At 48.0% G+C, this 17227-nt stretch overlaps 1 protein-coding gene across 3 annotated transcripts in view; it reads right to left on the bottom strand.

The window, feature by feature from the left end:
* Positions 1 to 17227, bottom strand: part of NYAP2 (neuronal tyrosine-phosphorylated phosphoinositide-3-kinase adaptor 2) — a 191709-nt gene that overhangs the window by 166000 nt on the left and 8482 nt on the right. For all 3 annotated transcript variants that reach the window (XM_064152798.1, XM_064152797.1, XM_064152796.1), the window contains exon 2: positions 15510 to 15752. In XM_064152798.1, coding sequence (XP_064008868.1) covers positions 15510 to 15715 — 206 coding nt within the window. In that variant the 5' untranslated portion in view covers positions 15716 to 15752. The remainder of the gene's footprint in view (positions 1 to 15509; positions 15753 to 17227) is intronic.

Here is a 17227-nt window from a genome sequence, read left to right as displayed (position 1 = left end):
AACAGAACAAAAAAATCCCAACCAACAACAAAAAAACCACCACACACAAACCAACAACTCAAAACAGATGTGGGATGGGAAGGAATGACTAAAAACTGACCAGGAAGCCCCACACATCTCCCAGCAGATTTGAATGCTGGTTGCCAGTGTAGAGCAGATCTGCATGACTCAGTGTGCAGAGGAGGCAGCAGCTCACTGGCTGCATGTGAGCACACACTGAAATGGAACTGGAGAGCAGCCAGCTCGCCCATTTGCAGAGGTGGGCTGGCAGCCTGCAAATACCCACTGCATGGAGCTCTGACACTGCATGTTAAGAGGAAGAAAAGGAGTGTGTAACACCTTCGGGGTGTTACAAAAGGGAGGCTATTCTTCCCCTGTGCTCAGCACTGCTCAGGCCACCCCTTGAGTGCTGTGTCCAGTTCTGGGCTCCTCAATTCAAGACAGATGTTGAGGTGCTGGAAGGTGTCCAGAGAAGGGCAACAAAGCTGGTGAGGGGCCTGGAGCACAGCCCTGTGAGGAGAGGCTGAGGGAGCTGGGGGTGTGCAGCCTGCAGAAGAGGAGGCTCAGGGCAGAGCTCATTGCTGGCTACAACTACCTGCAGGGAGGCTGTAGCCAGGTGGGGTTGGTCTCTTCTGCCAGGCACCCAGAAACAGAAGAAGGGGACACAGTCTCAAGTTGTGCCAGGGAAGGTCTAGGGTGGATGTTAGGAGGAAGTTGTTGTCAGAGAGAGTGATTGGCATTGGAATGGGCTGCCCAGAGAGGTGGTGGAGTCACTGTCCCTGGAGGTGTTGAAGCAAAGCCTGGATGAGGCACTTAGTGCCATGGTCTGGTTGTCTGGCTAGGGCTGGGTGCTAGGTTGGAGTGGATGAGCTTGGAGGTCTCTTCCAACCTGGTTGCTTCTATGATTCCATGATATGAATGCCCCAAAAAGCAGTCAGAGTTGTAGGAAAAAGTTGTGGCAGGTTCATCAGAAATAACATCAAGATTTAGATACTACACTTCTGATGATTTCTACTTTATTTCCTTGGGATCCCCAAGCAAGCTCTCAGCCCCTGTGCTAAATTTTAAATGTCATTTGCTGCCTGCCTGTCCTAAAATAAAACTCCTCAGCATAACACCACCAGCACTCTCATATAGCTTGCATTGTGTCTGTTGTTTATTTTGTGTGGCAACAATACAGACAGCCATATGGATCCGAGCATTTGGAAGGGAGGATTTGTTGGCTAGATCATCACATCTGTTTGCTTATAAATGCAACAAAAATACATTTGGAGGTCACTGCCTGCACAACCATTTTCCTTACTCTTGATGAAGGAAAAAAAATAAGCTGTCAGTGCTGCTCTTCCTACACCAACCCAACTTTGGAAAAGACCCTGCAAAATCTTCAGGAGGAAAACGTTTTGGAATCATAGAAAAATCAGTCTTTTATCATACCTCTGCAGTCACTTCCACCACAAAGGTGGTATCACAGCAGTCATTTAATCTAGGATGAAATGAGTGAGCAGCATGCCCAGGAGGAAGATAAAGAAAACAACCAGGGCCACAGTTAAGCTTCCTCGTTACATGCTCTGATTAAAGGAGCATGTACCACTGACCTCATACCCAACAATCTCGTTCACCAAGTGAACTCGGGTTGGAATTAAAAGCAACAACAACAACAGAACTCACACACACAAACCAACCAACCCACCCCAAGCCAACCCTAAAACCAAACAAGCCCTGATTTCCCATTGGAATGGGCTGCCCAGGGAGGTGGTGGAGGCACCGTCCCTGGGGGTCTTCAAGAAAAGCCTGGCTGAGGCACTTAGTGCCATGGTCTGGTTGACTGGATAGGGCTGGGTGCTAGGTTGGACTGGATGAGCTTGGAGGTCTCTTCCATCCTGGTTGATTCTATGATTCTATGAATGCACCAGTAACGACAGCTTCATAAGGTTGCAATGGAGAAGACCTCAGTAACATGCTTGCAGGAGCTCCAGCCTAACCCCCTGTGCTAGTCTGAAACTAGCTAGAATGTTTTGGTGAGAAGAATTAGGTTACAAGCTGTGAAAAGGAAACAATGGTGATGTCTGCTGCACTCATAGGCTTGCTGAGACGGATAAGAACAAGAACACAAACATAGATAACAGAGTTGCTGTCTGGGCTTTCAGCTGAGCTTCTCTCTCTCTCTAACCTAACCTGCTGTCTGTGTGACTAAATCCATCTGCTTCCTAACCCCCCTGCTCTACTCTAAAATCTTACCTTGAACATAAGGCAAGATCTAGGGTAAGGTAGAGGGAGGTGGGAAGAAGGTGAAGGGTGGTTCAGAGCTCCTCCTGGGGACTATGGTATGCTAGTTCAAGACTAGCTGGGTTGTTTTGGTGGGAAGAATTAGATGCTAGGCTGTGAAAAGCAAACAATGCTGATGTCTGCTGCACTCATAGCCTTGCTGAGATGGATAAAAACAAGAACACATAGATAACAGAGTTGCTGTGTTTCTCTGGCTGCCTGCACTTCTCTCCCTAACCTGCTGTCTGTGTAACTAATCCTTTTGTTTCCTAACCCCCCTGGCCAATTTGCCTTGAACATTAGGCAAAGTCTGGGATAAGACAGAGGGGTGGAGAGAAGGTGGAAGGGTGGTTGGGAGCCCCTCCTGGGGACTCAGGTTTCTGGGAGGGCTGCTGTGTTTCTGTATTACCTTTTAGCTTGTCTATTTCTGTCTGTAGCTGTATCTATTGTAAATCTCTGCTTGTCTATTGTGCTAAGCTGTAAATACAAAGCTTCATTCTGATTTCTAGAGCCACTGAGTCTAGTCTGGGTGATTTTCCAAAGTGTGGGGGAGTGGGAATCACCCAAACCATCACACCTCTCACCATGATCCAAAACTGCCTTCACCTTTTTGTTGAGTCTGACAGTGCCAGTTTGAGGCAAATAGGAACATCTGCATGAGAGAAGTTAGATTATAGGCTGTGAAAAGGAACCAATATTCCTATTTGCCTCAAACTAGCTCACTGGCCATAAGAATATCATCACCTAGCATGCACAAGGCATGCCTGCACAATCACAAATATCTAGCTCACTACACCCAACAGCTTCATTCACCAAGTGAGCCCAGGTTGGAATTAAAAACAAAACCAACAGATCTCACAGACACAAACCAACCAACCCTAAGCTAACCCTGCAACCAAACAAGCCCTGGACACCCCCACATCAACACACTGCGCCAATAATGACAGCTTCACAAGATTGTCATTTAGAAGATGTCAATAACCTGCTTGCAGGTGCTGCAGCCTAACCCCTCACCATGATCCAAAACACTTACTGCACTGCCTTCACCTTTTTGTTGAGTCTGACAGTGCCAGTTTGAGGCAAACAGGAACATCTGCATGAGAGAAGTTAGATTACAGGCTGTGAAAAGGAACCAATATTCCTATTTGCCTTGAACTAGCTCACTGACCATAAGAATATCATCACCTAGCATGCACAAGGCATGCCTGCACAATCAGAAATATCTAGCTCACTACACCCAACAGCCTCATTCCCCAGGTGAGCTCAGGTTGGAATTAAAAGCAAAACCAACAGATCTCACAGACACAAACCAACCAACCCTAAGCTAACCCTGCAACCAAACAAGCCCTGGACACCCCCACATCAACACACTGTGCCAATAATGACAGCTTCACAAGATTGTCATTTAGAAGATGTCAATAACCTGCTTGCAGGTGCTGCAGCCTAACCCCTCACCATGATCCAAAACACTTACTGCACTGCCTTCACCTTTTTGTTGAGTCTGACAGTGCCAGTTTGAGGCAAACAGGAACATCTGCATGAGAGAAGTTAGATTACAGGCTGTGAAGAGGAACCAATACTCCTATTTGCCTCAAACTAGCTCACTGGCCATAAGAATATCATCACCTAGCATGCACAAGGCATGCCTGCACAATCACAAATATCTAGCTCACTACACCCAACAGCCTCATTCCCCAGGTGAGCTCAGGTTGGAATTAAAAACAAAACCAACAGATCTCACAGACACAAACCAACCAACCCTAAGCTAACCCTGCAACCAAACAAGCCCTGGTCCCCCCCACATCAACACACTGCGCCAATAATGACAGCTTCACAAGATTGTCATTTAGAAGATGTCAATAACCTGCTTGCAGGTGCTGCAGCCTAACCCCTCACCATGATCCAAAACACTTACTGCACTGCCTTCACCTTTTTGTTGAGTCTGACAGTGCCAGTTTGAGGCAAACAGGAACATTTGCATGAGAGACATTAGATTACAGGCTGTGAAGAGGAACCAGTACTCCTATTTGCCTTGAACTAGCTCACTGGCCATAAGAATATCATCACCTAGCATGCACAAGGCATGCCTGCACAATCAGACATATCTAGCTCACTACACCCAACAGCCTCATTCCCCAAGTGAGCTCAGGTTGGAATTAAAAACAAAACCAACAGATCTCACAGACACAAACCAACCAACCCTAAGCTAACCCTGCAACCAAACAAGCCCTGGTCCCCCCCACACCAACACACTGCGCCAATAATGACAGCTTCACAAGATTGTCATTTAGAAGATGTCAATAACCTGCTTGCAGGTGCTGCAGCCTAACCCCTCACCATGATCCAAAACACTTACTGCACTGCCTTCACCTTTTTGTTGAGTCTGACAGTGCCAGTTTGAGGCAAACAGGAACATCTGCATGAGAGAAGTTAGATTACAGGCTGTGAAAAGGAACCAATATTCCTATTTGCCTTGAACTAGCTCACTGACCATAAGAATATCATCACCTAGCATGCACAAGGCATGCCTGCACAATCAGAAATATCTAGCTCACTACACCCAACAGCCTCCTTCCCCAAGTGAGCTCAGGTTGGAATTAAAAACAAAACCAACAGATCTCACAGACACAAACCAACCAACCCTAAGCTAACCCTGCAACCAAACAAGCCCTGGACACCCCCACACCAACACACTGCGCCAATAATGACAGCTTCACAAGATTGTCATTTAGAAGATGTCAATAACCTGCTTGCAGGTATCATAGTATCATAGTATCATAGTATCATCAGGGTTGGAAGAGACCTCACAGATCATCGAGTCCAACCCTTTACCACACAGCTGCAGCCCAGCCCCTCACCATGATCCAAAACACTTACTGCACTGCCTTCACCTTTTGGTTGAGTCTGACTCTGCCAGTTTGAGGCAAATAGGAACATCTACATGAGAGAAGTTAGATTATAGGCTGTGAAAAGGAACCAATATTCCTATTTGACTCAAACTAGCTCACTGGCCATAAGAATATCATCACCTAGCATGCACAAGGCATGCCTGCACAATCAGACATATCTAGCTCACTACACCCAACAGCCTCATTCCCCAAGTGAGCTCAGGTTGGAATTAAAAACAAAACCAACAGATCTCACAGACACAAACCAACCAACCCTAAGCTAACCCTGCCACCAAACAAGCCCTGGACACCCCCACACCAACACACTGCACCAATAATGACAGCTTCACAAGATTGTCATTTAGAAGATGTCAATAACCTGCTTGCAGGTGCTCCAGCCTAACCCCTCACCATGATCCAAAACACTTACTGCACTGCCTTCACCTTTTTGTTGAGTCTGACAGTGCCAGTTTGAGGCAAATAGGAACATCTACTTGAGAGACATTAGATTACAGGCTGTGAAGAGGAACCAGTACTCCTATTTGCCTTGAACTAGCTCACTGGCCATAAGAATATCATCACCTAGCATGCACAAGGCATGCCTGCACAATCACAAATATCTAGCTCACTACACAAGATTTCAACCACAAACAAAGAGATGATCAGAAAAATAAGGAGCAATACTTGAACACTTCTTTGACTTTAAGCATTCTTCTGGCTTCAAGATATTATTCTAACCAGCAAACCCACAACAAAAAACAACACCATTTTGCTTGTGTCCTTTTTGATTCTGTTAGCAACTTTTTGCTAGAAGCACCCCAGCATGTCCATATTCTCTGAGATCACAGCTGAAGGGAGATTTTTGGGCAGTGCAAAATGCCATGGACAAAAAGAAACATCTTTCAGATTTGTTTGCTCTGGTGAGCTATGACTTTTATCTGCAGGATGTGATTCGCATCTTGCTCATGAAAGGAAGCTAAAGACAGGAACCCTTATGGACAGGTACTATCTGAATTCAACTAATTCCACAACCTTAAAAAAAAAGCCAACATAAAATTGAACAAAATAAAAGACACACACACACACAAAAAAAAAACCCAGCCCAAACAAACCTCCCTCTCCCCCCAACAAAACCCACCCCAACAAAGAGAGCCAGAGAAAAACACGATCTTACTGTTGCCGGTGGGTTGCCCTTCCACAGATTTGCTTTGCCAAAGGCAGGAGAGGTTAGGATGACAGCTGTTGATTACAATTCCTGCTTTATTACAAGAGCTTAGCTCTGCCCCTGGCTTGGCTGGCCCATTTCTGCTCGCTTTAGCACAGAGCAGTGCTCCTAAAGGCTCCTCCTCTTGACAGCATCTGTCTGGCTACTTCCCTCGCCACACAGAAACGAGGCTTTTCACACAGCCATTTAGGTTCTGAGAGCAAACTACAAAGGGGGGGGGGGAAACCATCAGAAGCAAAAATAAATATATTTGATGGCTATGCCCAGGTAGAAATTCCTGCCCACTAGCACCAGCAGGGCAGAATGAAATCTTCTCCTGTTAAAAATCAAAATGATGATTTCCCCAACAACAACAACAAAAAAGAGTAGCTTGAATGACACCTGAAAACTAGAAGGCAGAACTCTGAATGCCTGTGACTCCTAGGCAAGTGTGTACACTCCCTGTGATTAATGCACCACGTCTCAGCCTTCAGAGGAGGAAAGTTCATTATTTGTTTCTTACTCAGACTTGGTATTTCTACAATTTAAAGAAGCACTGGTGATGTATTCACACAAGGCTATAAATAATAGATGAAACATGTTTAAAATGTATGCATTTCAATTACAGATGAGTCAAGAAAGTGACTGCTCATCCTAGCAGATGCCCTATGTATGCTTAAAACACCTTTTCCCTGGCACTCATTAACAGCTGAGGCAAAGCTACTTTCTATTGCATCATAGTAAACGTCCATGCTGCAGTGCCAAGACTTCATTACCAGTGACAATGATCATAGAATCAACCAGGTTGGAAGAGACCTCCAAGATCATCCAGTCCAACCTAGCACCCAGCCCTATCCAATCAACCAGACCATGGCACTAAGTGCCTCAGCCAGGCTTTGCTTGAAGACCCCCAGGGACGGTGCCTCCACCACCTCCCTGGGCAGCCCATTCCAATGCCAATCACTCTCTCTGTGAAGAACTTCTTCCTCACATCCAGCCTATACCCACCCTGGCACAACTTGAGACTGTGTCCCCTTGTTCTCTTGCTGGTTGCCTGGGAGAAGAGACCAACCCCACCTGGCTACAATGCCCCTTCAGGTAGTTGTAGACAGTAATAAGATCACCCCTGAGCCTCCTCTTCTTCAGGCTAAACAGGCCCAGCTCCCTCAGCCTCTCCTCATAGGATTTGTGCTCCAGGCCCCTCACCAGCTTTGTTGCCCTTCTCTGGACACCTTCCAGCACCTCAACATCTTTCTTGAATTGAGTGGCCCAGAATTGATATTGCTTCATAACTTTATTTGCTGTCCATAACCCCTGGGTGACATGCCAGTCTGTTCCCTTGGTCTGGACACAGGCACCTGTGATGGTTTGGGTGTTCCCTGCCCCCCCACACTTTGGAAATCACCCAGACTAGACTCAGCAGCTCTGGAAATTGAGTGAAGCTTATATTTACAGCTGGCACAATATACAAGCAGATATTTACAGTATATACAGTTATAGACAGAAATAGACAAGGGAAAAGGTAATACAGAAACACAGCAGCCCTCCCAGAAACCTGAGTCCGCAGGAGGGGCTCCCAACCACCCTTCCACCTTCTCCCACCCCTCTCAACCTTACCCCAGTGCCAAGGAAGAATGGAGGTTCAGCCAGGGGGTTAGGAAGCAAACTGGGCTAAACAGAGAGACAAGCACAGAAGCTAGAGAGAGAGAGATGCAGCTCAGCCAGGTCCCCCAGAAGAAGTGAGACTCCCCTATCTATGTTTGGATTCTTGCTCTACTACCTCTCAGCAAGCCTGTGAGTGAAGTAGACACCATTCTGTTTTTCTTTTCACAGCCTGTGATTTAATCCTTCTCACCAAAACATTCCAGCTAGCTTCAAACCAGCACACCACCTGCACAGGCAGCGATCAAGGAGTGAGACTGGGCAAACAAAAGGTAGAAAAAGAAAAGGGTCTAAAAAGGAGTTCCCAAATAGACCAGTGAATGTCTTTATCGTGGCTGCCTCCCAGCTCCCGATCAGCATCTTAATCTTATTTTCTCTGCATGATCGCTAAGTACCACACCAAAATTAGGTCAGAAATTCAGATCAGATCAGCTGACTCAGCCCAGCAAGATCAGACAAAGACTAGTTGCTTTCTTTTCCCCAATCCAGTAGGATGTGTTATTCCCTGCAACGTGCAACAGATCTATGCGTCCCCCCCCATAATTAATCTATCGGAATCACACAGGAGGAGAGAGCAATCACACTGAAGGGGCACCAATGCCACCAAAGAAACACAAAGCAGTGCATCCTCAAGAAGGCAAAATGTCCCATCAAACAGCTATTCTGGCTTTTTCTTTTTAGGTCATCTTCCAGATCTTGTTTCCAAACTGCTCAGGCTAAAGCATTTCAATGAACTTTTAAAGTCACTCATAGAATCATAGAATCAACCATGTTGGAAGAGACCTCCAAGATCATCCAGTCCAACCTAGCTCCAGCCCTAACCAATCAACCAGACCATGGCACTAAGTGCCTCAGCCAGGCTTTGCTTCAATACCTTCATGGACAGTGACTCCACCACCTCCCTGGGCAGCCCATTCCAATGCCAATCACTCTCTCTGTGAAGAACTTCTTCCTAACATCCAGCCTATACCTACCTTGGCACAACTTGAGACTCTGTCCCCTTGTTCTATTGCTGGTTGCCTGGGAGAAGAGGCCACCCCCCACCTGGCTACAATGTCCCTTCAGGTAGTTGCAGACAGTAATAAGATCACCCCTGAGCCTCCTCTTCTCCAGGCTAAACAGGCCCAGCTCCCTCAACCTCTCCTCATAGGATTTGTGCTCCAGGCCCCTCACCAGCTTCATTGCCCTTCTCTGGACATGTTCCAGCACCTCAACATCCTTCTTGAATTGAGGGGCCCAGAACTGGACACAGCACTCAAGGTGTGGCCTGAGCAGTGCTGAGTAAAGGGGAAGAATAACCTGCCTGGTCCTACTGGCCACACTGTTCCTGATGCAGGCCAGGATGCCATTGGCTCTCTTGGCCACCTGGGCACACTGCTGCCTCATCTTCAGCTACTATCTATCAGTACCCCCAGGTCCCTTTCCTCCTGGCTGCTCTCAGCCACTCTGTCCCCAGCCTGTAGTGCTGCTTGGGGTTGTTGTGGCCAAAGTGCAGAACCCTGCACTTGGCCTTGTTCAATCTCATCCCATTGGCCTCTGCCCACCCATCCAGCCTGGCCAGGTCCCTCTGCAGGGCTCTCCTACCTTTCAACAGCTCCACAGCTGCTCCTAGCTTGGTGTCATCTGCAAACTTACTGATGCTGGACTCAATCCCCTGGTCCAGATCATCAATAAAGATATTGAACAGGACTGGGCCCAGTACTGATCCTTGGGGAACACCACCAGTGCCAGCTGCCAACTGGATGTGGCACCATTCACCACCACTCTCTGAGCTCTGCCATTCACCAGGGTTATGAGCTGATGAAGGTAAATAACAGCTGGTGTGTGTGAATACCACCACTCCGTTAGATAATAAATCACCCATTATTATGTTAATAGACCTGATCAGCCCTCTTCTGTGTGACCACTAAATCTGAACAGCTTCTTGAAAAAAATTCAATAATCAGACTAATAGGTAATTTTTAGTAGGTGCCAAAGACTTACAGCTGCTTTATTTGGATTCCTACAAGCAAACAGAGAGCTGGAACTCCCTCCCCTGCTCCAAATCTACCTGCATTTAATCGCAGGGGATGGCTCCTGGTTGCTAAGGAGATTGTTTTCAGCTGTTGGTAGTCTCCAGCTTAGTAGCTGCTATCGCTGCACATGTGCATCACTTGCTATCTAGGCCACACTATCAGGAATTAAGGATAATATAAATACCCACCAAGATAAAGTAGAGACCTAAGTAATAGAGCACAGAACAAAGGAGAAATCAATAGTTCTACTTTACCTTTCCGGGCTGCCGTGTTTCAACAGACAACTTGGTCTTGGATGAATCTCTGGAGGTTACTACAGGGAGCAGGCTCAATTGCAATCAGGCTAAATGACTTCACAGTATCACAGTATCACCAAGGTTGGAAGAGACCTCCCAGATCATCAAGTCCAACCCTTTACCACAGAGCTCAAGGCCAGACCATGGCACCAAGTGCCACGTCCAGTCCTGCCTTGAACAGCTCCAGGGACGGCGACTCCACCACCTCCCCGGGCAGCCCATTCCAGTGTCCAATGACTCTCTCAGGGAAGAACTTTCTCCTCACCTCCAGCCTAAATTTCCCCTGGCACAGCCTGAGGCTGTGTCCTCTCGTTCTGGTGCTGGCCACCTGAGAGAAGAGAGCAACCTCCTTCTGGCCACAACCTCCCCTCAGGTAGTTGTAGACAGCAATAAGGTCTCCCCTGAGCCTCCTCTTCTCCAGGCTAACCAATCCCAGCTCCCTCAGCCTCTCCTCGTAGGGCTGTGCTCAAGGCCTCTCCCCAGCCTCATCGCCCTTCTCTGGACACGCTCAAGCATCTCAATGTCCCTCCTAAACTGGGGGGCCCAGAACTGAACACAGCACTCAAGTTGTGGTCTAAGCAGTGCAGAGTCCAGGGGCAGAATGACCTCCCTGCTCCTGCTGGCCACACCATTCCTGATGCAGGCCAGGATGCCACTGGCTCTCTTGGCCACCTGGGCACACTGCTGGCTCATGTTCAGGCAGGTATCAATCAGCACCCCCAGATCCCTCTCTGTCTGGCTGCTCTCAGCCACTCCGACCCCAGCCTATATCTCTGCATGGGGTTGTTGTGGCCAAAGTGCATCACAGATCCTTTAGTCAAATCAGATGTCCTCCCCTTGATCTGCCATTGCTTTTAGTTTTCCTAATCGAGGATCGATCACAAACACCTTGTCTTCCCTCCTCATGTTTACACAGGAAAATGACAGACTGAAAAACTCAGAGTGTTTTCTGAGATTTCAGAGAATGGGGTGGGCTGGAAGGGACCTCCAAAGTCATCTGGTCCAACCCTGCTGCAGTCAGCAGAGGAATCCTCAACTAGACCAGGTCATCCAAAGTCTTGTCAAGCTTCATTTTCAATACCTCCAGAGATGGTGTCCCAACCACCATCCTGGGCAACCTGTTCCAGTGTTCCACCACCCTCAAAATGGATAGCCTGTTCCTAACATTCAATCTAAATCTGCTCTTCTCAAGTTTGAAGCCATTGCTCTGAGTCCTTTGTAAACATTCTCCCTCCACCCATTTGAGGTACTGGAAGGCTGCTATTAGATCATAGAATCATAGAATCAAGCAGGTTGGAAGAGACCTCCAAGATCATCCAGTCCAACCTAGCACCCAGCCCCAGCCAGTCAACCAGACCATGGCACTAAGTGCCTCACCCAGGCTTTGATTGAACACCTCCAGGGATGGTGACTCCACCACCTCCCTGGGCAGCCCATTCCAATGCCAATCACTCTCTCTGACAACAACTTCCTCCTCACATCCAGCCTAGACCTGTCCTGGCACAACTTGAGACTGTGTCCCCTTGTTCTCTTGCTGCTTGCCTGACAGAAGAGCCCAAGCCCACCTGGCTACAGCCTCCCTTCAGGTAGTTGTAGACAGCAATGAGCTCTGCCCTGAGCCTCCTCTTCTCCAGGCTAAACAACTCCAGCTCCCTCAGCCTGTCATCACCAGAGGTGCTCCAACACCCTGAACATTTTCATGGCCTAAGGTGTTTTTCCTTCTTTGTTTCCTGAGATGCATATTGTTCACCCATCAATGCTACTGAGATGAACCAAGTGGGGACAGAACAGATGGGACCACTGCAGACACAAAATGCCACAGAAGAATCCTCTGTTGAAGAAGTGCCAGTACCTCAAGTCTATGTACATGCACATGCTGTTCCTCTGACAAACCAGGCAGGCAGCCTGAAAGCTCTCAGTCACCCCCAGCCAACATTGTTGATAATCTTCCCTGTGTCCTCCAATAGTTTACTCAGTGAGTAGACTTCTGCTCTTAGTGATCTCAGTGGAGCATCAGCAAGAATTCCATGGTTTGGCTCAGCCCTAATTTATCTGCACTTATCCAGAGCTCTTCATCAAATCACTTGTCCAAGATCAATAAACCATCCCACACAAAGCAACCACAAGGTCAGAAATACTGTTTCCACCATTCAAACAATGCAGAGAAGCTTGGCTAGAGGAGAAGAAGAACCAGGTAGATACACAACTTAGGCCTCAAGAAATTCATTCATAACAAGATCTGTTTCTGGCACTTGGTAACCTTCATGGGCACACATGCAGAAATGCATTGAAACAGGACAGACAGAGTCAGATATATATTAAGGTGAGTCTCCCTACCCTTTCCTCTTGGATACTGTGAAGTTTATATGGCTATGCAGTAATCAAAAGAGAGATGAATCATAGAATCATAGAATCAGTCAGGTTGGAAGAGACCTCCAAGCTCATCCACTCCAACCTAGCACACAGCCCTAGCCAGTTAACCAGACCATGGCACCAAGTGCCTCATCAAGGTTTTCCTTCAACACCTCCAGGGATGGTGACTCCACCACCTCCCTGGGTAGCCCATTCCAATGCCAATCACTCTCTCTGACAACGACTTCCTCCTAACATCCAGCCTAGACCTCCCCTGGCACTACTTGAGGCTCTGTCCCCTTCTTCTGTTGCTGCTTGCCTGGCAGAAGGGACCAACCCCCACCTGGCTACAGCCTCCCTTCAGGCAGTTGTAGACAGCAATGTGCTCTGCCCTGAGCCTCCTCTGCTGCAGGCTGCACACCCCCAGCTCCCTCAGCCTCTCCTCCAGGCCCCTCACCAGCCTTACTGCCCTTCTCTGGACACCTTCCAGAATCACAGAATTAAAGAATCACAACATTTCTTAGATTAGAAAAGACCTTCAAGAGCATTGAGCCCAGTCATTAGTTTCACACTGACAATCTGCTGCAAGGAAAAACATTTTGTCTCCTCAGTTGCACCTAGCATAAATCCTGCAACAAGCTGCCTATGCCTTTGGCTACCCAAAATCTTGAATCCCCCTAAAGATCACCCAGAAGCTGAACTGAGGAGAGAACAGTCCAGAAGGTACCAAATTACACATTTCATGGGCTTTTGTTAATCACTTCAATTCACATTATTCTTACCCCCTCAACCAAACTAGTGACAATTCAAAACATTCTACTGCCTGGAACATAAAGCAGCCATCATTTTGCTTTATGGTAGTGCTTCTCCCTCCCCTGCACAAGTGTTTGTGCTGCTCTTTTCCTTTCAACATCCCATCGTTACCAGACTAGCGAGGCGTTGCCGGAACATTCAGGGCACAGCATGTCTGTTAGACCTGGATGTACAGTACCCAAGACACAGCATAAAATTTAATCACAAACTGGAATACAGAAGATTCATGTTGGGGGGAGGAGGGGGTAAGGGAGGAGGGGGGTAGCAAAGGAGTTTCTATCTGTTTGTGCTCAAGTTATCCATCTGCGTGTAGAAGTTCAGCACTGGGATGGATGATTTCCTTGTGATACACAATTCATCCTTGTCTTCAAGAAAAGGCAGATGTGTATAGAATCATAGAATCAGGCAGGGTTGGAAGGGACCACAAGGAGCAGCCAGTTCCATCCCCCTGACATGCCCAGGGACACCCTACCCTAGAGCAGGCTGCACACAGCCTCAGCCAGCCTGGCCTCAAACACCTCCAGCCATGGGGCCTCAACCACCTCCCTGGGCAACCCATTCCAGCCTCTCACCACTCTCATGCTCAACAACTTCCTCCTCACCTCCAGGCTGAATCTTCCCACCTCCAGCTTTGCTCCATTCCCCATAGTCCTGTCACAAATATTCACTTGTATTCAAGTGTGTATATGTTAAATATTTCATCTATCCCATTCAACCTTCTTCTCCTCTCCATGAGGCTGCAGATGTTCCATTGCTCTCCACTAGTACAAGGTCTTGGCCATGTCATGAGAGCACTCCTCTCATTAACAGTCAATTAAAATTAGTGTGGTGGCTGAGAAAAAGCCATGATGGGTTCTGCCCATCAGGGGCTTGGTTCACTTTCCTTTTTACTGACTACAGCACATGCAGAATTGTAAACAACAGATATTTTTCTGTATAACCTCAGACAGCAATTAGAGAGCTTTGAAAGCTGACCAGACTTAAAACAACAACTCAAGAAGAGTCAATTTTGACCTGTCTTTGTCTCATGAGGGCTCACACACAAGCATCCTGGCCTGGCTCAGGAGCAGTGTGGCCAGCAGGACAAGGAAGGTTCTTCTGCCCTTGTACTCAGCACTGCTCAGGCCACCCCTTGAGTGCTGTATCCAGTTCTGGGCTCCTCAATTCAAGAGAGATGTTGAGGTACTGGAATATGTCCAGAGAAGGGCAAGGAAGCTGGGGAGGGGCCTGGAGCAGAGCCCTGTGAGGAGAGGCTGAGGGAGCTGGGGGTGTGCAGCCTGCAGAAGAGGAGGCTCAGGGCAGAGCTCATTGCTGTCTACAACTCCCTGAAGGGAGGCTGTAGCCAGGTGGGGTTGGGCTCTTCTGCCAGGCAAGCAGCAGCAACAGAAGAAGGGGACAGAGTGTCAAGTTGTGCCAGGGCAGGTCTAAGGTGGATGTTAGGAGGAAGTTGTTGTCAGAGAGAGTGATTGGCATTGGAATGGGCTGCCCAGGGAGGTGGTGGAGTCACTGTGCCTGGAGGTGTTGAAGCCAAGCCTGGCTGGGGCACTTAGTGCCATGGTCTGGTTGATTGGACAAGGACAGGTGCTAGGTTGGACTGGCTGAGCTTGGAGGTCTCTTCCAACCTGGCTGATTCTATAATCTTAGCACGAATGTGACACTGCCTATCTAAAACCATCTAAAAGCACTGAGGCGATGAGGACCTGTTTTCCACTAGATCTACATCTTGTATCCCAAGCAGACAAACTTTTTGTTTCAGATCACACCCCCTGAAGATGCCACACGTGCTCAGACTGCATACATTTGGGTACAACACCCTTCCACTGCGGAAGGCAGAACTACTCAGCATCACTTCTACATAAAACCTGCGCAGTTAACAGCCTGGGATTAACAATCCATGCTCCTTTTTACCAGCAAGGGGCTTGGAAATCAACTGCAGAGTTACTGTACCCAAGCCCAAGCCCCTCAGTCTGCACTCCCTCTGCCAGGCCACGCATCTTTGCACCCAAACATTTACCGTTTTATTGCTTCTTCCTGTTTCCGCCGCTTTTCGCTCTTCTCCTTCAAGTAAGCCAGGTTTGTTTCGTTCCTCATGCGGTCATTCTCTCGAGCAATGTCTGATGCATTCTGTATAACCAAGGCATCATAGGCCTTCATCCCCATGTCTTCAATGTACTGGAGAAAAGCGCCCAAAGTGACCTCCTCCTGATTAGAACTCATCATCTTGCAGGAGATAATGAACGAAGGAAAGCAACGTTCCCTGCAGGGTGAAAAACACACAGTAGCTTAGTCAGTAGGAAAGCAGCTTCAGGTTTATGACAGTGAGATTGGGTCAATTGTAATTAGCATCTCAGTAACAGTCAGGGTTGAGACTTTTGCCTGTTAAAAGGATAACAAACTAAGCAACACAAACCCTATGAGGAGAGGCTGAGGGAGCTGGGGACGTGCAGCCTGCAGAAGAGGAGGCTCAGGGCTGACCTCATTGCTGTCTGCAACTACCTGAAGGGACATTGTAGCCAGGTGGGGTTGGGCTCTGCTGCCAGGCAAGCAGCAACAGAACAAGGGGACACAGTCTCAAGTTGTGCCGGGGGAAGTTAGCTGGATGTTAGGAGGAAGTTGTTGTCAGAGAGAGTGATTGGCATTGGAATGGGCTGCCCAGGGAGGTGGTGGAGTCACTGTGCCTGGAGGTGTTGAAGCAAAGCCTGGATGAGGCACTTAGTGCCATGATCTGGTCGACTGGCTAGAGCTGGGTGCTAGGTTGGACTGGATGATCTTGGAGGTCTCTTCCAAGCTGGTTGATTCTATGATTACTCAAGACAAGGGGAGATGCAAAGCAAAAGTCTCTCCCATGTACTGCATATCCATCCAGTTGAACATTGTTCAAATCCCCAAATGTTTTCTCCCACTTCTTCCTTTTTCCTCACAGCCTTCAGTTATAGAACCATAGAGTGTTAAGAATATTGTAACAGATTACATAGAAATGATTCCACCAGTTAACAGCTGCTCCCTTGAGCTAAACAAAATGGGTTTTATTGTCACAGAATCATAGAATCAGTCAGGGTTGGAAGGGACCACAAGGAGCAGCAAGTTCCAAGCCCCCTGCCATGCCCAGGGACACCCTACCCTAGAGCAGGCTGCACACAGCCTCAGCCAGCCTGGCCTTAAACACCTCCAGCCATGGGGCCTCAACCACCTCCCTGGGCAACCCATTCCAGCCTCTCACCACTCTCCTGCTCAACAACTTCCTCCTCACCTCCAGCTTTGCTCCATTCCCCCCAGTCCTGTCAATCCCTAACATCCTAAAAAGTCCCTCCCCAGCTTTTTTCTAGGTCCCCTTCAGATCCTGGAAGACTACAAGAAGGTCACCTGGGAGCCTCCTCTGCTCCAGACTGCACAGCCCTAACTCTTTCAGTCTGTGCTCACAGCAGAGCTGCTGCAGCCCTCTGAGCATCCCAGTGGCCCTTCTCTGGACACACTCCAGCATCTCCACATCCCTCTTGTAATGGGGGCTCCAGAAGTGGATGCAGTACTCCAGGTGGGGTCTTACCAGAGCTGTATCAGTGCTGACCTCCCTGAACACCAGTTTGAACTGGACTGAAAAGGCTTTCCCCCCCAGGACAAGAAGTCCTATTTAAAGGTTAGACAAAGCTGCACCTGAACACATCACTGGACAAAATCCCAACTCTGCAGGATACTCCAAAGCTCAGGGGAGAAATGCCATTCTATTTTTTGGAA

Source organism: Pogoniulus pusillus, chromosome 13 (assembly GCF_015220805.1).
Source record: "Pogoniulus pusillus isolate bPogPus1 chromosome 13, bPogPus1.pri, whole genome shotgun sequence".
NCBI lineage: Eukaryota > Metazoa > Chordata > Aves > Piciformes > Lybiidae > Pogoniulus > Pogoniulus pusillus.
This window is presented reverse-complemented; position numbering and strand designations above follow the sequence as displayed.